We start from the raw sequence: 23,834 nt of genomic DNA on the forward strand, positions 1-23,834 counted from the left end.
AACTCCTTGGCAAAAATGAGGTACCAAGTAAAAGACAACTTTGCTTGGCAAAATGTTTTACACTTTGTTTCTTACTCTGAAAGAAGCTGATCATTTCTACCCACTCAACTACAAACAGAAGGGAGTGCTAGAACATTCTAGATTGTATTGTTTTATTCTAGATACCCTAGTCCTTAACTTTAAAACTTTAAAAAGAGCTGTCTAGAATCATGCAACCTCCTGGTTCAATAGTGCAAGACACTAGAACACCTTCTATGAACACAGAATGAAAAGAATCAAGAATACTTGATCCAGAGTAAGTTCCAAGGCATATGATCAACACTAAGTATCTGGAGAGCTGGAACGTGGGAGGAAGGAAATTTGTGCTGAATGTCTCCTTAACTGGCACACCAAGATCCAAGGGCAGATTTCAAACCATCAGTTTTCTCACAGCTATTCAAAGAATACAGTGTCCCCTAAAAGAGTGACTTTCCTGATCCCAAAGGAGTTAGAGCAGAAATTTAAGCAGTCACGTGGCATAGCATTCGCAGGAAACAGATTCACAAATCTCGTAGTTTGCTCAGGATGAGCTTTAAAGTCCCTTCAACCCCTGGCACACTGTGATCCTAAGCAGATCAGCTTACAGACCTGATCCTTCACATTTCATGGGATCCAGGTTTTAAGTGCGCTTTAATTATTCAGGACAAATGGAAAACTCCCAAGAGGATGGTATTAATTCCACTAGCAACTCTTCCTGGCCACATACATTCACCAAGTGTTCAGATACCATAACAGACTTTTTAGCATGCCACAGCCCCTCTGCTCAGAAGAATCTGAGGAACTCTGGCTTTGGACATAAGGGTGGGTGGTTATTGTATTATAAAGAATGATCTTGATGTGGAATCACAACCTTCACAGACAGAGATTCCTTTCCTGTCTCCTTACCAAGTCAGGTGCCAATCAAGTCAGCATTTCCTAATTAGCCCCTCCCCACACATATCCACTGTTTACTCTCCTCATTAACGCTCAGATAAATAAATGGAACCAGCACCTGAGACTCAGATTCAAACTACTTATCACTTTTAGTCACACTCTATTTAAAGTGTTAAAATACCACAGAGAAACTTCCTTAAAGTTTAAACAGAGCCTCTAGGAAAGATTCCATAGGGCATGATGCATGTGCTTTTAACCCCAGTCCTCTTATTTAGGAAGCAGAACCAGGCATTTCTGTGAATTTGAGGCAATCCTGGTCTACAGTGAGAACCTCCCCATCCCCGACGCACACACACACACACACACCTCTTATACAATCCAATTGTCCCACCCTTTCAAAGATAAAAACAACCGAGAAGCCTCCTAGTTTTGTTCTTTTTATCACTGGTGTGTGTGTGAATAGAAGCAAGGAGATAAAGCACAAGGTCTCTCTCCTTTATGTCTTATTTTTTATCTGTTCCCGAGTTTCTCTTTAGTTTTGACACATGGAATTCTGCCAAGTAGCCAGTCATCTCAGTGGCTGAAATACCTGATTCCGTTTTCACTCTCTTGTTGCTCTGATGACTAAAACAAAAAAGGAATCTGTACATCTCACGCCCCACTAAGCTTTTTAAGGGAGAAACGAAGGAGCTCCAGACTACCTCTTCTGACGCTTCCCCACCCTGAAGCCACAAATGGATGTGTTCAGGCCACATTTCAAATTAGCGTCCAGTTAGTTGATTATAGAGTTCAAAGAATTCTCTACACATTTTGAAATTCCCAAGAACAGAATTTATGTCAGCTTTTCCTTCAGTGGACCTAGAAGAAAGGCCAGTGTTGACCCCTCTAGCTCCTCCCTGCTGTCTCCCTAATTCAAGTGAGCTGGGTGGAGTCCTCTCACATGCTCACACCAGCCCCTCCAAGTTTTGGATCTAGCATTGCTTTTGTCTGCCCAAGAATTGAACTGCCAGACTACTAGGGCAACCTAGCGACCCCACATTTACCACAACTGAGTGAATAAAATGCCTTTTTACCCATCTGACAGCTCCCCACCCCCACTCATTGAATAGAGGTGGATACAGAGGACTGGTTGGAGCTTGTAGATTTTAAATCTACAAAATGCCTTTCATCTTAACATATCTAGACTTCACAAGCGTTATTCAGAGGCAAGTGGAAACTCTACAGTATTAGGTCTGTGCTTGTTGGGTGTCAGTAACTACTATGCTTTGTGTTTTTGTTATTATAAAGATAGCTACAGAGTGACACACAGACCAGCATAGAATGGTGTGACTTTTATCTTAAATGGGACATGAAGGGTTTTGAAGGTATTTGAATTCCTGTGTACTCCTGAACTCATAAGAAAACTTCCCACACACCCTACAGGGACTGTCATGACCCTTGAAAACCCTTTGCTGCTTGTAGACTTTCCAAAAGACAGTGTTTGATTCCTTGTTTAGATTATTGGTAGTTACCAAGGCAGAGATGTCAACAAAGACAGGGTTAGAAAAGACCTGGCAGAAGGCAGGAGACAGGAAGCCAAGAGGCATCAGAGAAGGCTTCATGGAAGGAACATTGTTCATTAGGATATTTATTATTTACTTGTAGGCAGGGTCTCATGTAGTCCAGGCTTGCCTAGCTATGTAGCCAACGATGACCTTCAGTTTCTGATCCTCTTGCCTTCGCTCCTTGAGAGTGCTGGACTTAAATGTACACCGTTTTAACTTGGGGTCGGGATGGAAGCCAGAACCTTGTGCATGTTAGATAAGCATCTCACCAACTGAGCTGCATTCCCAGTTCACAAAATTGGAATTTAGACACACAGAAATGATAAAAACAAGTTATTCCAAATGAGGAGCTAGAGAAGGAACATTTTCTTCTTGAGATAGGTGTTAACACTAGGCTGCTTCTATTGACAATCTTCCTGCCTCATCTTCAAGTCCTGGGATTATAGTATGCTCTGCCATGCCCAGCAAATTTCAATCCAGAATGGCTTACATAGTGGTTGTGTATAAGGGGAAAATGTTAGAAGGATAAGATGCTCAAGCCCAGAATCCCAAACCAAGGACATGTATGCCTTATTCAGAAAAGCATCACTACAAGATTTAGTTAGCTGTAAGTCAAGTGGGGTGGCTCATGGCTGCAATTCTAACATTCAACAAGTTGAGACAGAAGGATTAACATAATTTGAGGCTAGGCTGGACCTCAGAATAAGACCTTACCTCAAGAAAGAAAGAAAAATTTAACAGAAACACGTGTGTGAGGCCAAGCATATTGGTGCATGCATTTAATCCTAGCACTTGGGAGGCAGAGGCAGGTGGATTTCTGTGAGTTTGAGGCCAGCCTGGTCTACAAAGTGAGTTCCAGGACACCAGTAATGTTACACAAAGAAACCCTATTGTGAAATTATAAAAAAGGAAAAGAAAGAAAACGGTGGGTGGGAGGGGGCTGCAGAGTGGGGGGTGCCACAGTGCGCATTCAGCTGGCATCTTGAAAATCTAAATCTTAGCCCGGCCTGGTGGCACACCCCCTTAATCCCAGCACTTGGGAGGCAGAGGCAGGCAGATCACTGCGAGTTCAAGGCCAGCCTAGTCTACAAAGCGAGTCCAGGACAGCCAAGGCTACAGAGAGAAACCCTGTCTCAAAAACCAAAAAACAACAACAACAACAACAACAAAATCTAAACCTTTAGCTTTTGAACCTCAAGGTAGTAAATATACTTGTATTTAAAAAAAGAAAAAGAAAAAGAAACAAAGTTAGTATAAATGAGGACAAATGAGGTAAAGGACTTTGAAAAAACTGACGAGTCAGATTTGGATGTGCTAAGTGGATAGAAAGTAGAGACCAGAAAGAAAATAAAGATAATGCTATACTATTACTCTGGGGTTACCAAGGGCAGGGCAGAACTTACAAAACAGTTGGAGGAAGAAGGTACTTGATTCATTCCATTTAGAGTATTCAAAGACAACTCACGCGGGGCTGTCTAGAATGGTCCCTCACGTAGGGGACTTCACCTTAGGGTAGAGACACAGATTTAGAAGCCTTTCTCCCTGGAACAGTGTGGGACTTGCTGTCTCAGCATGGCTGAATGTAGAGAAAGAAGAGAACAGATGACAGAACTAAAACCCCCATACTTAGGATGCAGGAAGACAAACCATCTAGAAAAGCTGGGCAGAGAACAATATCAAGAAAGTAAGTAGGTGCCAGGCATGGGAGCATACACCCATGAAGGCGAGGCAAGAGGACCAAGCATCTGAGGATATGTGCATGTGCATATACATGCACCTGGAGTTCATCCACTATGGTAGACTGACAGGCCAATAAGCTCTAGGGACCTCTTGTCTCTAAGTGGCCCCTTACCCTCACCCCCATCTTTGGGGTTATAGATGCATGCCACTGTGTCTGACTGCTTTTATGTGGGTTTTGGGGATCTGAACTTATGCTTGTGTGGCAACAGCAGGTTCTTTACTGACTAAGCTATCTCTGCAGTCCCTAAAACCAAGTTTTGTTTTTTGTTTTTTTCGAGACAGGGTTTCTCTATGTTATCTTTGCTGTCCTGGACTTGTTTTATAGGCCAGGCTGGCCTTGAACTCACAGTGATCCGCCTGCCTCTGACTCCCCGAGTGCTGGGATTAAAGGTGTGTGCCACCACGCCCAGCAAAAACCAAGTTTTTAAGACAGAAGACAATGAATTAGACAATGTTATCAGACTAGTCAATGACTATTTCTAGGGAAACAGTCTGAGCAGCGATGGGTGCCAAGTCAGACAGCAGAGGTTAGGAATAATGGGTGGGCGGAAGGAAGTGTTTGCCATCCCTCAAGATGCTCTTCTTCTGGTTCTCGTAGCACAGGTAATCATGCCATCTCTTTTCCAGGCAGTCCTCTTTTGTCTCTTTGGGCTCCCCAGCCCAGCCCTGTACTACTGAAGTTATATTCTTTGTTAAAAAACACAATAAACTATTTATTTTATTTTATGTGTGTGACTGTTTTGCCTGTATGTGTGCATGCCTGATGGCTGTGGAAATCAGAAGAAGGCACCGGATCACCTAGAACTGATTATGAACGTGAGCTACCACATGCGTGCTGGGAACTGAACCTGGGTCCTCTGCAAGAACAAGAAATGATCTTAAGTGCTGAGCCATCTCTCTAGTCTCCTTGAGGTTATATATTGATTTTCTTTTCTTTTTCAAACAATGCTGAGGGTTGAAGCAGGATCTTACACATGCTCATATCCTACAGCTGGGCTATACTCCTTGCTCAAAGTTTTATTTTTTTATATATTTTATTTGTTAAATAAATATTTATTGGTACCTACTTTGTACTCCAGAATATGTTAAGAACTGAGATATCTTTTTTGTTTGTTTGTTTTTTGGTTTTTCATACAGGGTTTCTCCGTGTAGCCTTGGCTGTCCTAGACTCACTTTGTAGACCAGGCTGGCCTTGAACTTGCAGCGATCTGCCTGCCTCTGCCTCCCAAGTGCTGGGATTAAAGGGAACTGAGATCTCTTAATGAGACATGGTCAGCACCTACACCATAGTAGCTAAGATAGGCACTTATTTTAATTGTGTGCAGACTCTGAAAGAAAAACGAACAGTGCTATAAAACATGAGTCAGGGGCTTAGAAGTTAAGGAGAAGCTTTGCTGGGTCAAATCACTAAACAATCTTATGGCAGGCATTGCCTCTCAAATATGAGAAAATAAGGTAGAACAAGAAAGACAGAGATTTCCGTAAAGCATTTCTTTAATTTTGTTACGTGGTGTATGTGGGGATATAACTGGGCCTTGTGCATCTAGGCAAGTGTGCTCCCTCTGAGGTATATCCCTAGGCCCTACTCAAGTAATTCTTATCTTTGATCTCAAATGAACAAATAACCATGTAGGTTTGAGGTTAAAGAAGTAGACCCAGGGGCCTGCCAGATGACTGGGTAAAGGGGCTTGCCACTAAGCCTAATGACTTCAGTACAATTTCTGGATCCAGATGGTAGAAGGAAAGAACCAGCTCTCACAGGGTCTCTGACCTCTACAAGTACCAGCTTGCCCTTCCTTTCTTCCCTCCTTCCCTCTACTCCTTCTCTCTATAAAAAAAAAAAGGGGGGGGGGACAAAAACGAAAACGAAAAAGAATAAAGAAATAGGCCCACAATAGATCATCCTTTGGGAATCAACCGTAAAATGACAGATCCTAAATGGTTCACCTGAATAACACTATAAATTCAAGTAGGATAAACCTATCTTTAGTTTCCTTAATTTTTCATCTTCCTTTGGATCATATATGCACATATTAGACCATTTTAGAAACTTGTATTTACTGAAACCATGAATAAATATTTCTTGTAAAACATCTCAGTCTAGGCTGAGACTGCAGAGAGAAGAATTGTATCTTTCTAAAGGCTGACTGTCTCTGGAACAAAGCTGATGTTTTTTCCTTTTCTGCTTTGATGTTTTAATTAAAGACGGATTAATATTAAGACGTGTCTCTCCTAAAGATGCTGACTTAGTAGTTGCCATTCACTGAATGGCAATGGAGGAAGGTAATGTGGTGGATGATGAAAGCTCAAGTTAATGAGGCCAAGGACTCTGAGATCATTAAAGCTGATCTGATGAGCAACCGAGAGGCTAGGGAAGTCACTGAGCTGGTGATATGTGTTCTGGCTAATTCTGGTTAATGATTTGAAAGTAATATTGACTTATGGAGCACAAAAGCAAAAGTCAAAATGGCCTTAGAAATTGGCTGGTATGGTTTCTACATAAGTGAATAAGCTAATGAATATATATCTATCTATACATATGTATCTATATTTACATGTATGATATGTTAAAGATTGTATTAGGGTGCCATGGCTAGCCAGGCACCATTGGGCATGCCTGTAATTCCAGCATTCTTGGAGGTAGAGGCAGGTGGTCTACAAAGTGAATCCAGGATAACCAAGGCTACACATCCTTGGTTTTCAACCTGCCTATGTATTGATACTTTATGGCCACAAGCAAGTCCCATGAGCAGTCCCCACAAAAACTGCTCATGAAGCTGGGTGATGGTGGTACACGCCTTTAATCCCAGCACTTGGGATACAGAGGCAAATGGATCTCTGAGTTCAAGTCCAGCCTGGTCTACAAAGTGAGTTCCAGGACAGCCAAAGCTATATAGAGAAATCTTGTTTTGGGGGAAGAAAGGAAAGAAAGAAAGAAGGAAAAGAAAAAAAAAAACAACCCTGCTGCTCATGAAGCCTGTCTATCCATCAGCTAGCACCACAAATTAAATTTTCTTTACTTTCATAATTGCTTTTCCTTGTTTGGTTGGTTTTTGAACAAGGTCTTACTATGGTACCTTGCCTGGCATTTGTTATATGGACCAACTTGCCTCAGACTCACAGGATCTTTCTGCCTCTGCTGCTGCTTGAGAGCTGGGACTGAAGGTGTGTTCCAAAATGCCTGTCCTCATAATCTGTTTTGTTTGTATGTTTGTTTGTTTTTAAAGAAAACTGAGTTAGTAAAATCTAATCCTTGGCCTTATGCCAAATCTAGAGAATGATCATTTCTGGAGGTAAAGAAGGAAAGCTGTTTTGTTTTAATTTTAATGTAGCCCAGACTCACCCCGAACTCAGTGCTGTATGATGCCTCTAAACTTGTGCTTGTCTTACAAGTATGTGTCACCAGGCCCAGTTTAGGCAGTGCTAGGGGTTGAACATAGGCTTCATGCATGGTAGGCAAGTAACTAAACAAAACCCCAGCTACTGAATGAGTTAGTGAAAAGACTTTACAATAGTCTGTTTGGCATAGTGGCTCATCCCAGTAATTCCAGGCCCCAGAAAATAAAGGACTGCTGTGAGTAAGGCGATGAAGGGTAGGGGATGGGAGATGGCTCAGGTATATGATCTCAATTATGAATGCAACCCCAAGAGTTCCAAGTTGTCTTCCGACCTCCACAAGAGTACTGAGGCACATGTGCATCCACATGAAGCCACATAAAATAAAACAGACTGTAAAAGGAGGTCTGGCAGCAGCAGCAGGTGTGGTAGTATACATGTTTCCTCCTAGTACCAGTGAGGCAGACACAGGTCTCTATTGAATGCAGCCTGGTTTACTTAGTGAATTCCAGGATGGCTAGGCTTACCTAGTATGCTCCTCTCCAAAAAATTTCACAATATTCTAATATTATTTCTAGATAAACATTTTTCCCTTTCGGCGCTCATGTTCTTTCGTTCCCCCCACACCCCCTCTCTGTGACAGTCTCTCTATGTAGTCCTGGCTGTTCTGGAACTCTCTATATAGACCAGGCTGGCCTTGAACCTACAGAGTTACCTGCCTTTACCTTCCAAGTGCTGGGATTAAGGCCTGTACTACTATGTCCAGAACACTTTTTTAAAAGATATTTATTTATATTAATATTAACCTAATATTTTTCTATAATACTTCCTTTAACTCTCATCAAGCCATCAAAGGAATACTTTGTTGTTCACATTTTATTGTCAAAGTAATTTTCTTCAAGGTCACTCAGCTTGTAAATGGTATCAGCTAGGATTTAAAGTTGAATATTTCTGACTTGAATTTAGAGTCTTCCTCCTCACACCCCCCACTATACAGGGCTAAATGAACTATGAAGACTCTCATTAATTGGCAATTAATTATATAAATGATAATGACTGTAAAGTGATTGGTAACTACATAAGACTTTGAGAATGTGGCTTTCTTGATGTGTGTGTAAAATAGTAATTTTTTTTTTCTTCTAGCTGTTTTGTTACTGAAATGAGATCATATGTTCTTAACATGTGCTAACCAGTAGAGAAGAAAGGAAGCCAGACCAAGACTATAAGCATATGTCTCCAGTCTTGCTGAGAGAGTATACAGCATTGTGTGTGTGTGTGTGGGGGGTGTAGACACAGTCTCATATGTAGCCCTGGCTGGCCGCAAATTCACATTCTCCTTTCTCAGCATCCCAAATGCAGGGATCACAGGTGTGTGCCACCAAACCCAGGGATCATTTTGAATCCTGGAGCTCTTATGGCTTATGAGAAATAAGCAACATCCATCTAATCAGTTAAATACTCACTTATCTTCAAGTGAAAGGCATAAACATAGCCAGGTACAGTGGCGCACACCTGTAGTCCCAGCACTCTGTGACGCAGAAGCAGGATCTCTGTGAGTTGGAGGCCAGCCTGGTTTATAAAGTGAGTCAAGGACAGCCAAGGCTACACAGAGAAACCCTGTCTGGGGTGAGGGGGGAGAGGCGTAAACATAGTTTTGTTGAAAAAAGGGATGGAAAAATAATATAATCACAAAGTACCCAAATTTGGTAGTTTTTAATAATAACATATGACCAAATGAGCTACAGTGAGCTAAGTGATTCAAACGATCAGGAGGAATATGCTGGCGAGGACAGGAACGCTTTGCAACACGAAGGGAGCTGAGCTATGACTGCCTAGTTATTTATTTGTTGTTGTGGGTTTTTTTGTTTTTTGTTTTTTTGTTTTGTTTTGTTTTGTTTTGTTTTGTTTGAGACAGGATTTCTCTGTGTCCTGGTGTTTTGTAGACCAGGAAGGCCTTGAGCTCACACATATTTGCTTCTGCCTCCCAAGAGCTGGGATTAAAGGCATGCGCCACCACGGGCAGGCCTGAGCTATGCCTTTAGAAGATCATATGTTCTTAACATGTGCTAACCAGTAGAGAAGAAATACAATAGTTCAAATGTATTAGGTATGGCTGGGATAAACATCTGGAGCGCAGGAGTCTATCAGAAACAGGACTGGAAAAACAGTGGAGCTCAAACTCTCAGTCAAAGACTGAAGACTGGGGCAAAGAAATCGATCAGTTCTGAAGGGTGCCACCACTTAACTCATCAGGTCAGATGGCTCACAAGTTGTTTTGGGAGAAGAATAAGCACTGAGCAAACAAGGGGAAGACAGATGTCCAGGAAATCCACCTGGGGACCCATGTTTTAGAAGGCTACAGAATAATTTACATCTCCCTTTTCCGTGGGAACCATGTGCGTACACACTGACTGTCCAACTGCAGCAGCTATCTCTCTAACAGGGAATCCTTTGTTCCAACTAGCGAGGCTGATAGAATGACACCAAGATCAGCACTCCCATCTGGTGAGGGGCTGATGCCATTCCTCAACACGCCCTACAGGAAGTAGCTCCAGATACACAGCTGATTGACGTCCACAGCGGGAGCCTTGTGGCAGGGTGGGGCGGGGACTGGTGTAGCACAGAGAATTCTTTAGCCACTGAGTCAAGTAAGTCCACAAAGTTCCTGACTGTTGCAGTCATCCCCGGAAACAACCCTATTTCTTAGCTAATTTTTCAAAAAGGTGAGGGGAGCCACAGCAGCTTCTCTATGCAGTGTTCCAAAACTATCTCCTCAGTTAACTTGAAGGTACTGTGGAATCTGAAGGAAGATTAAAAGAAAAAACAAACTAACAAAAAAGCAATCCCTACCTTTCTAAACATGGGTAAGTAATTTTCATTGTAAGGTCTGAGCAACAGTCAGCAGCAATCACTAGACATTAGCAGCCCCCTTAGCTAGTAAGGACAGCACTCAGGAGAGTTTGATGCCAGCCAGGGCTACATGGTGAGATACTATCAAAAGGAAGGAAGGAAGGAAGGAAGGGGGAGGGGAAAGGGAAAGGGAAGGGAAGGGAAGGGAAGGGAAGGGAGGGAGGGAGGGAGGGAGGAAGGAAGGAAGGAAGGAAGGAAGGAAGGAAGGAAGGAAGGAACGAGCACTTTGGACACTGTATACTAAGTAAGCCCTAAGAACCACTGGTGTAATTATAAATTTCACATCAAATGCACCTTTTCAGTTCCACTCAAAAGTTTATTTGCTATATTGCTTGAGCAATTCTTTTTAACAATAATTTGTTTTTTAAAAATTATGTATAACTCTGTGTGTTTCTGTGTGGGGTTTGTACATGTGAGTACAGAGCTCTTAGAAGCCAGAGGATCTCATGGACCTGGAGTTGTGAGCAGCAGGTGCTGGGAACTGAACTTACATCCTCTGAAGGACAGGACACTCAACTACTGAGTCTCCCCAGCTCCACTGAGTAAATTTCTTTTTTCTTTTTTTCTTAAACTCTAGTCCTCCCCTACTCCCCAGAGGGTTTCTCTATGTAGCCCTGACTGTCTTAAAACTCATTCTGTAGACCAAGCTAGCCTTAAACTCACAGAGATCCGTCTGCCTCTGCCTCCTGAGTGCTGGTATTAAAGGTTTGTGACACTATGCCCAGCTATGCAACAGTATTTTTATATTCAGGTCCAGTACTGGTGGAAAGAAAATCTCATGAGGGCCAGTAGTGTGCCTGATTAATCTTGTGGAGTCTTTGAACAGGACTGATTATGTCACAGCCTTAAGGAAGGTAAGAGGAAACACATTCTTTTTTTTTTTGGGGGGGGGGGTTTCGAGACAGGGTCTCTCTGTGTTAGCCTTGGCTGTCCTAGACTCATTTTGTAGACCAGGCTGGCCTCGAACTCACAGCGATCCGCCTGCCTCTGCCTCCTGAGTGCTGGGATTAAAGGCGTGCACTACCACGCCCGGCTATAGGAAACACATTCTTGTCATGGCTAGATTTTTCCAGTTAGGACAGCTGAGACTTGGGAAATATCCACATGGCAGGAGGCAGTCCTTTAGGGCAGTGACCTAACTGAATTGTCTGTGGGACTAACTTTTTCTTGGCAAAGAAGCCAACTGTACACCTGCCAGGCCAGAGCCGCTCTGTGTTCCCCACAGGCTCATGGCTTACTGCACATGTACTACTCAGCTAGCTTCAAAGTGCCCAGGATCTCCCATGTTGTCCAGGGTGGCCTCAAACTCCTGCCTTCAAGGAACGCACCTGCTTCAACCTCCTCAGCAGCCAGGACTGTAGACACACATCATTGCATCTGGCTCCAGCACACTTTTTTAAAGGTCAGGCTAAGGCTAAGACCATTTGCATTCATTCCTAGACACAGCAATGAACTGTGTAGTTCTGCAACTCTAATGGTCTCCATAATCCATGCTCACTTAATCAAATATTCAGGAATAAACATTTTTCTTGCAGAGGCTGCATTCTGGTTTTTTGGAAATAGATTTTATTTCTTTTTGTACAAAACTGTATGATGACTTATAGTTGGGAGTGCTTGGTGCTCAGTTCTTTTTCTTCGGTTGAGGATATATTTGATTGTTGTTTAAAAATCTTTTTGCTATAAAAAATAAGATCTATCAGCACTTCTTTTTAAAAAATTATTATTATTATTATTATTATTATTATTATTATTATTATTGGGGGGGAGGCTTGAGACAGGGTTTCTTTGTGTATCTTTGGCTGTCCTGGACTCACTTTGTAGATCAGGCTAGCCTCGAACTCACAGTGATTCACCTGCCTCTGCCTCTCAAGTGTTGGGATTAAAGGCATGCGCCACGACGCCTGACTTTATTTATTTTATTTTGCTTGCACATATGTCTGTGAGAGCATGTCAGATCCTCTGGAACTGGAGTTAGAGGCAGTTGTGAACTGTCATGTGGGTGCTGGGAGTTGAACTCAGGACCTCTGGAAGAACAGACAGTGCTCTTAACCGCTGAGGCATCTCTCCAGCTCCTATCAGCATTTCTTAATGGCATTCCATTTACTGAGGCACAAGGCTTCTTAGGACAATGCAAAGGTTAGGGGCCTCAGATTGTGTCAAGTGATGCTTATATTGAAAATACTAAGTGGCCATACTTTTTTTTTTTCCTTATTTTTGTTTTTTGAGACAGGATTTCTCTGTGTAGCCTTGGACTGGCTTTGTAGACCAGGCTGGCCTTGAACTCACAGTGATCTACCTGCCTCTGCCTCCCGAGTGCTGAGATTAAAGACATGAGCTACCACTGCCTGGCACGGCCATATCTTTTAAAAGATTTTTTATTAAAATTTATTTTTTGAGATTATAATATACTTAGATCATTTCTTCCATTCAACCCCTCCCATGTTAGCCTTGCTCTTTCAAATTCATGGTCTCCTTTTTCTTTAGTTGTTTTACATGTTCTCTCTCTCTCTCTCTCTCTCTCTCTCTCTCTCTCTCTCATTCTTAAATATATAAATATACCCTGCTTAACCTTTATAATGCTACTTGTATGTATATTTTCAGGGTTGACGAACAATTTAGTATTGGACCACCAATTAGGGAAGACCCCACCCCCACCTCCATGTGTGTCCGTATTCCTTAGTTGCCTGTAGTTCTTTGTTTAGGGGACAATACTTTAAAAAGAGAACTAGAGAGGGTTTGACATAATGCAAAAAGTTCCTTTGTCTCCTCCCCATTCAGTTGGTAGTTGGGGTGGGGAGGATTATTACAGTGCATTGGAATTCTAAGGAGTGAGGGGGTGGAGGGTGGTCACATAAGGGTTATAAATACCAGCAGCCAAACTTTGGGCTGGCTCCAGAGAACAACTGACACACTGCAATCTCCCTTTAAAGCCACAGGACAAGGAAGCTCCCTGAAATATTTCCACAAAGGAAGTTCCTCTTCTCTCTGGAAATGCATCATCAGCTAACATCGGTGTCGACAACTGTTTGTATACAAGCCTCACATTCCAGGAAAAGTGTCTGTGAGATTTTCAACCAGATACAGATTATCCTCCGAAAAACAAAGGCTCAGAGATGATCTAAAGACAGGCTCACTTAGAGGCATTGCCGCTAATACACACAGTCATAATCAGGTAACCAGGAGGCTGCCTGCAGTAGATTTAACTTAATCAGCTAGTACCCATCCCAACTGTGGCAATGTTTCCCCCCGAGCGTGAGTTCTACGGAGAGCATCTCAGCCTTCCAGGGCACCTTTGAATGTCAGGAAACACTGGTTCTTACACTGGAAAGTCACTTTTGCTAGTGCACACAGGTTGTTGATGCTCCTTAACACTCTCCAATTAGCAAGACAGCTTTCCACAGTAAAAACAGCCCAGCTTAAAATGTTAATGAGACATGCACCGTTAGGGAGTTTTCTTCTCTGGCCTCCAGCTGCCATGGAGTAGCACTGCAGTACTCTTGTTTTTTGAAAGAAAGAAAGAAAGAAAGAAAGAAAGAAAGAAAAAAACTCAAAATAGGGCAAGGTGCAGTTATCACTAGGCAAGGGAGGAGGCAAGAGGGTGGAGTATGTCTCCTGTAGGCTGCTCTACAGGGCTATCTAAACCTCCTGCAACAGACAGGTTTTTCCTGGTCTGAGTTCACTTCTCTCCTAAGGCAGGTATATAATGCTGACCTCATTTGCTTTATCAGCTAGTGACTCATCCTCAGGCAGTTGTACTAACCTTGGATGGCTGATAATGCCTTCGTACTATGGAGAAAGGAATGAACAAGTATCTTTTCAAATTGGCAGTCTCTCAGCACCGGGCTGGGCCTCATCATCCAAGGGTTTTCATTTATGCACACAAGAGGCTGCCTAAGCTCATTTACCATAAGGGGGAAGAAAACCCAAAGGGCTGTGACTAAAGAGCTTCTTGCTCTGGTTTGCTAGAAACCTATCAACTCTGTCAGAGAGGAGCTAAAAGTATCAATGACCCTAAACTCTGTTCAGCTTGGCTTAGGACAGTGGTTCTCAACCTGTGGGTCACAACACCCCCACAGGGGGGTTGGCAAAGAACCTTTCACAGGGGCTGCATATCAGATATTCACATTATGGTTCATAACAGTAGCAAAATTAAAGGCATGAAGTAGCAATGAAATAATTTCGTGATTGAGGGTCACTACAACATGAAGAACTGTATTAAAGGGTCACGGCATTAGGAGCCTCAGAACTACTGAGCTAGGAGAACAGTGCTAGAAAGTCTGCGGCTGCACCTACACCCACTAGCCAGCCTCTAACACAAGAAAGGGAGTCTGGGGATTGGTGGTCTAGCTCATGCCTAGCAGCACAAAGCCCTGGTTCCATCCCTAGCACTCCATAAAACTAGGAACAGAAGCTTGTAATCCTAGCATATGAGGCAGAGACAGGAGTCAGGCATGACTCCTGCTGGGGGAACAGGGGTGCAAAGGAGAGGTGGAGTTAAGACTCAGAATGACTTCAACTCTTGACAAAATCTACAGACAATTTGAGAACGAGGAAAGCCTCTTGTTGACCACCAGACTGAATAGTTTCTTGGATTCCCCCTACCCTTCCCAGGAAGATCACACTAGGAGAATTCTTTGGCTCAAGTCTCAGTGTTATAAACAAACACCTCTCCTTTCTCATTAATCTCCTGTTGGACATACACAATTCCTTTTCCTCAATAATCAGAAACGGAATTTCCTGAACAGATTAGCTAACATCTTTTCCACACCATTTTCTAAAAATACGGTACACAGTCCTGATTTCTGGAAAAGCGTCTTCCTTTCTCTTCCCCACAGACAGGAACAGAGCAGGGGCCTTGGTAACCACCCCAATGGAGGACTGGCTGAGGATTTTACCTGCTTAAAATGGGAAGACCTCTTCTGTTGGCATGTGAATGAGGCTCACTAGCCAACCAGATTCTACAAATTGTCGAGAGGTGACCAAAGGAAAACCTTCCCTAGGAATAATGACTTTCATTTTTTCCAAATCGTAGAAACCATTTCCCCCATGAGCTAACTGCATCTTTGCGGTTTATCAGCACTGCAGTCCCAAGTAAGCCTGAAAGCTTTCCACAGCCTGGACCCTGCCTCTTCCTCAGAGGAGTTAGCCAGTGCACTGCCTCACAGTTCTTATCTTCTCTCAGATTCGTGCTAGTTCCTATTAGAAAGAAAACTTTAAGCTAAAATGCTTCTTAATATTTATCTTCATCTGATTTTTTTAAACTGAAAATGATTTGCATCTGAAAGCTGAGCCATCCTTTATGAAGCTGGTCTGCTGTTGGAGCAAGGGAAGATTAGTCGACTGCCGAACTACAACACATCAATCCAGAAACTCCCATCGAAAATGACTCAGTCTTTAGACTGGGTCCAGAAGACCTTTATGCAGCTTCTAGAGGGCTGGGCAACTCACTGACAGCTTCCTTCTCCCTTTGTTTTCATTTCTCAAGAGCCCAGCCAAGTGTGGCCCTCCCTCCTGACCAAAGTCCTCTAGTGGGAGGAGGCAAAAGAAGAAGAAGTAGAAAGAAAAAAAAAAGCTTCCCTATTAGGAAAGTTAGTGAGCAGGATTCTGACTTGACCAACTTGAAGGAGGAGGGGATACTGAGCATTTTATAGTAGGTACCCACAGACTTTAACAAAGCACTCCGTCCCCTCCCCCTTTCATGTCTAGGCTTGCCATGTCAACACCCTCAGCCTGGAGATAAACACCCTGCCAGCACCCAGCTGACTGGTTCCAGCCTTTATAAGCACAATACTGAGTAGAAGGAAGCTTATGCTTAGAAATTAGCGAAGCTACTGAACTCTGAGGGAACTACCACGCTAGACATAGAGCAGTAATGCTCAGTGACTCTTCTAGCTTCTTCATCAAAATCCAGAACACCTCTCTCCATCAGTGGTCATGACTTCTTATGGGCTGTGTGTGGGGGGTGTCCAAATGACCCTTTCACAGAAGTAAGATCATCTAGAGATCAGATATCTACATCACAATTCATCACAGTAGCAATAATTCTATGGTTTGGGAATCACCATACACGAGGAGGTCTACTGAGGGGTCACAGGGTTAGAAAGGTAGAGAAGCACTGCTCTAAACTAAGGGGGGTAAAAGCTTAAACAGGCTTAGCAAATCCAAACAAAACTTATGGCCTCTGTGGGCTCTTTCTGAGACTTAAGTTTGTATTTAATGCTTTTTGCTTGCTTTTGAAATAAGGTCTTACTTATCTAGCCTAGACTGTCCTTGAACTCATGATCTCACAACCAGAGCCTCTCATGTGCTGTAATCACAGTCATGTGCCACCATGCCGGACTTAACACAACTTTCATAGGCTTGTTTGCTTCATTTTCTAGCTCACTGAAGATTAGACTGCTATGGGCAGACCCAGCAACTGGTGTGAAAGTGACAGCAGCAATATACTTGGTATCCTTCAGGGAATGGTTTCGGAACCCCCATGCTTACCCCAATGCATACATTCTCAAGTCCACTTTAAAAAGTGACAAAGTATTTGCATCTTCTCATCTGCTTTACATCATATCTGGGTCACTTATAATACCTAATGCAATACAGATATTTGTTATGTGATATTGTTTTGAAATTTGTATTATTTTTATTGTTATATTGCATTTTCTACTCTTTGGGATTTTTTTTTTCTAAAATATTTTCAATCTGTAGTTATTTGAATCCCTCTCTACAGGGATCAAAATGTAATTCCTAATATCATAGTAGTGGGGAAAAACTCAAAAACTATCTCTTTACTATATATCTCAATAGACAGCCAATTTGACTAGTACAACATTGTAGAAACCCTAAACAAGACCTTAACAGGCACTCTAACTGTAGTAATTCAGGAACATTTACTACAAAGTAGCTCCAAGTATCTCTTGAGTCCTTAAAAATACCACCATAAGAGAACAATATCTTCTAACATTAACTTCACTTCTTTAGGGAAAATGTATGCACTGTTAAGAAAATGAGGTGCCAGGCATGGTGGCGCACACCTTTAATCCCAGCTCTTGGGAGGCAGAGACAGGTGGATTGCTGTGAGTTTGAGGCCAGCCTGGTCTATAAAGCAAGTCTGGGACAGCCAAGGCTACACAGAGAAACCCTGCTCAAAAAAAAAAACAACAACAACAAACCATCAAACTGCCCCCCCAAAAGAGGCAAATTGGGGTTACAGCTCAGTAGAATACTTGCCTAGCAAGTGAGAGGCCAAATACATACATACATATAAACATTTTTAAGTAATTCTCCACAAACTAGGATCTGTTGAGATAAGACCACTTTGGAGCCTGTTGGGATAAACTTCAGTTTTCTAAAAAACAATCATTTAGCTAGTTAGATGGATAATTGTAAGAAACTAAGATCCTGGTAAACTGGAAAAATGGATACATACTTACACAAGTTTCTGCTTATAAGAACCTTCAAACAGAAAAGGAAAATATAAACATATAAGCTAACACAGGACAGACCACATTGTCAATGAAACAGAGGTATATGTGTCAAGGGCCTGAACTCTAAGAAACTCAAACATGATCATCTTTTTGTAGCTAAAAATTACATTATCTCCAAATGTGGCTTCTGCCAATATCATACTAGGATCTGGTCTATAATGTTGTAACCTTCCAGGGTCAGTGTGCCTCTGTTTTGGTGCCAATGGCCTCTTTCTCCTTTTTGAGATAAGATCCTGCTGCTGCTATACAGACTACGTGAGACTTGTCATTCGGCCTCAGTCACCCAAGACTGAGATTACAGGTGTGTGTTGCCATGTCCTTACTTTATATTCTGACTGTAGGAGTGTTATCTGTAGAAATAATTAGCATTGGTGATACAATGAAATGCATATGTATTATTTCCAAATCTATTCCATGTGCCATGAAGGGTACACCAGGAGAGTGGGACACTTTGGCACATGTGTAACTACAGGAACGCTTGAGCCAAGAGCCAAGACCCAACACATAAGCACCTGACCGCCAAACCCACACTTGGGGGCCCAACCATTTGATCACCTTCCATTGTTTTGATTTAGACTTGCAAAATCTCAGTACCATAAAATATAAGTGCAGTAAAGGACTTAAGCATTTTGCAACTAAGAACTCTCCAAATTCCCTTATAGGCAAGGAACTTATACTTAAGGAGTCCCAGGAGGAGTCATGGGCTGCCTGTTGCAAGTCAGAAATTTCTTTGATTCATTTCATTTAATAATTCATGAAAACCTTACATTGTTCATAATGTATCAATAAACTCTCCATGAAATGTGTGCAAAATTAACACTTCAGGAGATGGCTCATAACTCAGTTTGAAAAACAGGACATGGAAAACTTTCATTGCAATTACCAAATCAGTTAAGTTGAAAGTTCAAGAAATAATAAGGAGATTCTTATAAGAGACAAGGCTTAAGCACTTTCTTCCATACTCTTAATTGGCTGTAAAGATGGAAAGAAACCACAATAGAACAATGTTCAAAGCTGTCTTCTAAGACAGCTAAGACTTAGTCTCTACACAATGTGCTTCTGTGGTAATGCAAATGAGAATAAGGAAACCTGGGCTTACGTAAAAAAACACACTCTCAACTGGCATCTAAATCTTAACCATCGGTGAGAAAAAGGAAATAAAAAAGGAGGGTAAAACTTACTTTAAAATCTGCTAGCTGTTGGTTGATGACATCCACTTCAGTCCCCACAACCCACTGAAGAGCTTCTCCCTCCTCTGCGGCTGTGGTGGCATCGCTGAGGGCCTTCAGTTTCCTATAGAAGTCCTCCACCCGGCCCAGGGTCAGCTCCAGCTGCTCCTGGCGAGCTTTCCCTCTCTCTGTCAGTTTACCACACTGCTTGTTGAGAGCGTCGAGCTCCCTCTTGAGACCTAGTAAGTCCAAAGTCCCTTCTTCCTCCAGCATTTTTCGACACTCTGCTTCAGAGTCCTCTATGTCAAGCCTGAGGACTTGGATTTTGTTAAGGAATAGCCGTACATCCTCAATTTGTGACTGGAGGCTATCCGTGTCTCTACCAATGGCTCCCATGCCATCCAGCTCATCATCGAGGTCAGCCAACTGAGAAAACATTTCTCGGACTCGACAGTGAAACTGCCCAATCCCCTCTAGCTTGTTCTCCATGGTCAGGCAGCCACTGTTGACTCGTTGCTTCACTTCTAAGAACTCCTGCTGGGCAACCTCAGCTTGTTGCACGAGTGGGGATGCATCAGACCCGTCGGGAGCGTCTTCCACAAGCCCCTGAGTGAAGTTCCTCAAGTAGTCTACCTGAGGCTCCAGGGCCTGCAGCACTTCCTGCTGTGCTCGTAGCCTCTCCAGATTCTTGTTACTACAGGCTTGAGAGCCCAGAGCATCAAAGATTTCAAGCTGGTGTTTGGCTCCTTCAACCTTCTTTTCAATATTCTTAAAGCTTTCCTGAAACTCCTTGAGCCTCTGAGTCATTTCTTCTAGAGAGCCTGCTTTGGCCTGCAGCTCCTCTGTAATGGCATCCATGCTCTGGTTGAGTCCAGCCTTCTCGTCCCGGATCTCATCTTCGTCTATTTCTGAAGAGTTGATGAGAACGTCAGCAGCACTATTCAGTAGTTCTAGCAGGGAACGCCGTTTCTCTGCCTCATTCAGCATGGCCTTTGACCTCAAGAGGCTGGACTCCAGCTGCACTGGGTCCAGAGTAACCCGCAACTCAGACATCTTGGCCTTGCAGTCTTCTATCCAGGGTACAAGATCTTCGACGTGCCACTGGTACTTCTGAGCTTTCTGCATACAGTCCTTGAGCCTAGACTGTCTGTCTGCAGTTTTTTTACTCAGATCTTCCCAGTGGCTTTTGAGTTCAACCAGTTGGTTTTGTAAAGTCTTTTTCTCTTCTCCAGGAGGTACAGAAAGAAGCAGAGACTCACCCTCCGCCACAATCACCTCATAGGAACCACTGTGCTGATTAAGGCTCTTCTGAAACTCTTCGTTCTCTTGTAGCTGGGACTGGAGCCGCTCCAAGTTTGCAGAAATTGGGCAGTTTTTTGCTTGCTGGTTTTGTTTTTCATTCAACCAGGTCCTCAGCTCATCAAACATTTGCTGGAATTGCTGGGTGCTGGCAAGAGCTGCCTGGAGTCTGTTCATGCGATCAGCTGACATAAGAAAATGGATTTAAAGTCAATTAAACCTGAATATGAGATTTAAAATGTTTGCTAACACTGTATGTTCTAATCTTAATAAGAAACAAATATTGAGAACCTACCATAAAAATAAGTACAAAACCATCTTACTCAATCCTCTTCTCAATCATGTAACGTGACCTAACACATCTAAGTCAATTAAAAACTGAAAGTTGCGCTGGAGAGATGGTTCAGTGGTTAAGAGCATTGGCTGCTCTTCCAAAGGACCCGGGTTCAATTCCCAGCACCCACATGGCAGCTCAACTGTCTGTAACTCCAGTTCCAGGGGATCCAACACCCTCACCCAGACATATATGCAGGCAAAACACCAATGCACATGAAGGAAGAAACAAACAAACAAACAAATACACCTGAAAGTCATAACATTTCCAGAAAAGGAACAAATTAAGGACAAAATCCTTGCCACCCCCCCACCCCCACCCCAGAAAAAAAGCCAAGCAGTGATGGCACACGCCTTTAAACCTAGCACTCAGGAGGCAGAGGCAGGTGGATCTCTGTAAGTTTGAGGCCAGCTTGGTCTACAAAGCAAGTTCCAGGACAGCCAGGGCTATTACACAGAGAAACCCTGTCTCAAAAAAAGGAAAAAAAAAGTGTGTGTGTGTGTGTGTGTATGGTATAGAGATGCTCAACAGTTGGGAGCACTGACTGCTCTTGGAGAGGACCACCCATGTTTAGTTTCTAGCACCAACATGGTGGCTCACAACTCCTTATAACTCTAGTTTTAGGGGAGTAGGTACCCTCTTCTTGGCCTCTGTAGATATCACATGTAAGCAAATGATAAAAAATTTAAAAATCTCAAAAAGTGCAAAATACACTCTACTTTGCAATAATGGGGTCAGGGATATGTGTACCCATCAGCCATTTAAACCCAGAGCAAACATGGGCTATGGTTAAAGTGTGTATATAATTCCAGTGTATGTCTGGACATGGGTGCCCAGGTGCCTTCAAGATAGCTGATGTGTTAGAGCTTCATCTCCAAGAATGTGGGAAGTAACGTGAAGCTCCACGTCCACCAATGCTCACTGTTTACTGACCACAATTCTCACTGTGCCTGGAAGGAAGGATTATGCTAACCCCGAAAAGCTACTTAAGGGGCCACTCTAGATTCTCGGCCTGCCATGCCATTCCTTTTGCTTGCTAGTCTCACTTCAGCTCACCTGCAAGGTCTTCTAAGCCTTGGAGGGGCAGGGCGACGGTCTCCAAACGCTTCTTCAGCTCGTCCTTGAGGTACTGCTCACCAATGAGCAGCGAGAGCTCATCACACAGCACCTGAGCCTCCTTAATCTCGTTGTCTAACTGTCCCAGGTCAGAGCGAATCTCGCTGGTCTCCTCTAGCTGCTGCTTTACAGCATCAGGCTGGGTGCTGATGGCTGACTGGCTGCTCAGTCGCTGGCCAACTGCTTTCACCTTTTCTGATAAGTCCTGGAGCAGTTCTTGGTACTGGGTGCTTTTAACAATTGCTTGATCAATTTGGCTGGAACGGGAGTTAAGCTTGTCAGTGAGCTCAACCCATTTCTGATTAATGCTTTGGAGTTCTTTCTGAACTTGGCTGGTGGGTGGAGCGACGTCTCCAGGACCTGTTAGGATGCCCTGAGCTGCCTCATTCAGCTGCTCGTGCTGTTGCCTCCGTGCTTCAAATTCCTTTAGCATAAACTGGAATAGAAATAACACAGAGATGTTTGGACAGAGAGAACAGATTTAAAAGCAGCGTCAAAACAAAAACGGAGTTTGTATTGCTAGCCATTTTGAAAATAAGCCAGAAGACTCCAGGAACCAGACTGTATAATGTAGCATTATCTTTTTTTGTTTTGTTTTTCGAGACGGAGTTTCTCTGTGTAATAGCCCTGGCTGTCCTGGACTTACTTTGTAGACCAGGCTGGCCTTGAACTCACAGAGATCTGCCTGCCTCTGCCTCCAAAGTGCTGGGATGACCGGCTGTAGCATTATCTTTAAGTATTGCTTAATACAACTGTATTCTGAAAGAATCACTGTTTTTTTCTTTCTCTCTCTCTCTCTCTTTTTTTTACTTTGCTCTAGTATTGGCTGTTATGGTCACTGTAGACTGGAAAAATGGGCTAAAATTCACCAGCCATTTAATATTAGTCCTCTGAAACAGAGTGTAAACACTGGCTCCCTGTGTTAGTCACATTACTAACCAAGCTTGTCATTTTAATTGATATTGTTTCTTTATCGGAATTCCAGGAGCATATACGATCTAAACATTGTAATATAGCACAGCCAGATAAAGACCATCATTAAATCAAGGACTCTGTCTTTATTGAATTTATTTCCTACCTTGGCTGCTCTCACCACAGACATTGGAATTATAAGTGCTGATGCCCAGGTACTTGTGCCCTAACCCTCACTGTGCTACTCTAGCTGCATAAATCCTTAAGAAAGCTTCTCAAACTTCTTCAACCCTTAGCTCCCCTAGAAAGATGAGGACAGTAAATACTTATTTCAGCCCTTGTAAAAATTAAACAAGGCAGTTCATGGACAATACCCAATGTTTTCACAAAGTAAGGCATGACCTCAGGAAATGACAGCTGTAAAAAGTGAACTATAATAAAATATAATGAAGGTGAAAATGATAAAAAAAAAATGACCATGAATGTGAGACCTGTTGCCATGAAAGTGTGGAATAGGGGTGATTACATCTGTTGGGCTAGAAACAAACAGCCAAAGAGGGAAGTGAGGAAAGCTGCCCGAGCTGTCTCAATAAAGAATGAATAAGGGGCTGGTGAAATGGCTCAGCAGGTAAAGGTGCTTGCCACTAGGACTATGACTTAAGTTCCATCCCTGGAACCCATGTGGTGCGACTGAGAACCCACTTCGGAAGGTGTCCTCTGACGTCCACATGTGTGTGGTGACATACATGTCTCTGGGTTACTAAATCGGGAGCTGACTGTCAAAGGCCTGACTAGGCACTTGGACTTTGCTCAACAGGTAGCCAGGAGACACTGAGCTTCTGACTATACTCAGGTATGTAAACTGTATATAAGTGGGTGGCAACTGGGAGGCTGTTCTGATGCCATAGTCCACAGAGAGTTCAGAGCATGGAGAAGATATGGTTCTCAAAGGATGCCCCCAGGATCTGTTACAGTACCTAGGCTGTTGTAGAGTCCAGGGAATCAAAACTATTTTCATGCAGAAAGCTGAAGGAGGAGGATTACCTGCAAGCCTGAGGCCTGCTTGGGCAACCTAGTACAT

General features: G+C 43.0%; 1 protein-coding gene across 23 annotated transcripts in view; it reads right to left on the minus strand.

The window, feature by feature from the left end:
- MACF1 (microtubule actin crosslinking factor 1) overlaps nucleotides 1-23,834 on the minus strand; it is a 348,476-nt gene that overhangs the window by 65,877 nt on the left and 258,765 nt on the right. For all 23 annotated transcript variants that reach the window (XM_084787104.1, XM_084787103.1, XM_084787109.1 and 20 more), the window contains 2 exons: nucleotides 21,782-22,277; nucleotides 19,105-20,576 (listed from right to left, as the gene is read on the minus strand). In XM_084787104.1, the coding sequence (XP_084643230.1) occupies nucleotides 19,105-20,576; nucleotides 21,782-22,277 (1,968 nt within the window). The remainder of the gene's footprint in view (nucleotides 1-19,104; nucleotides 20,577-21,781; nucleotides 22,278-23,834) is intronic.

Source organism: Acomys minous (genome assembly GCF_964271855.1).
Source record: "Acomys minous genome assembly, chromosome: 6".
NCBI classification, from domain to species: domain Eukaryota; kingdom Metazoa; phylum Chordata; class Mammalia; order Rodentia; family Muridae; genus Acomys; species Acomys minous.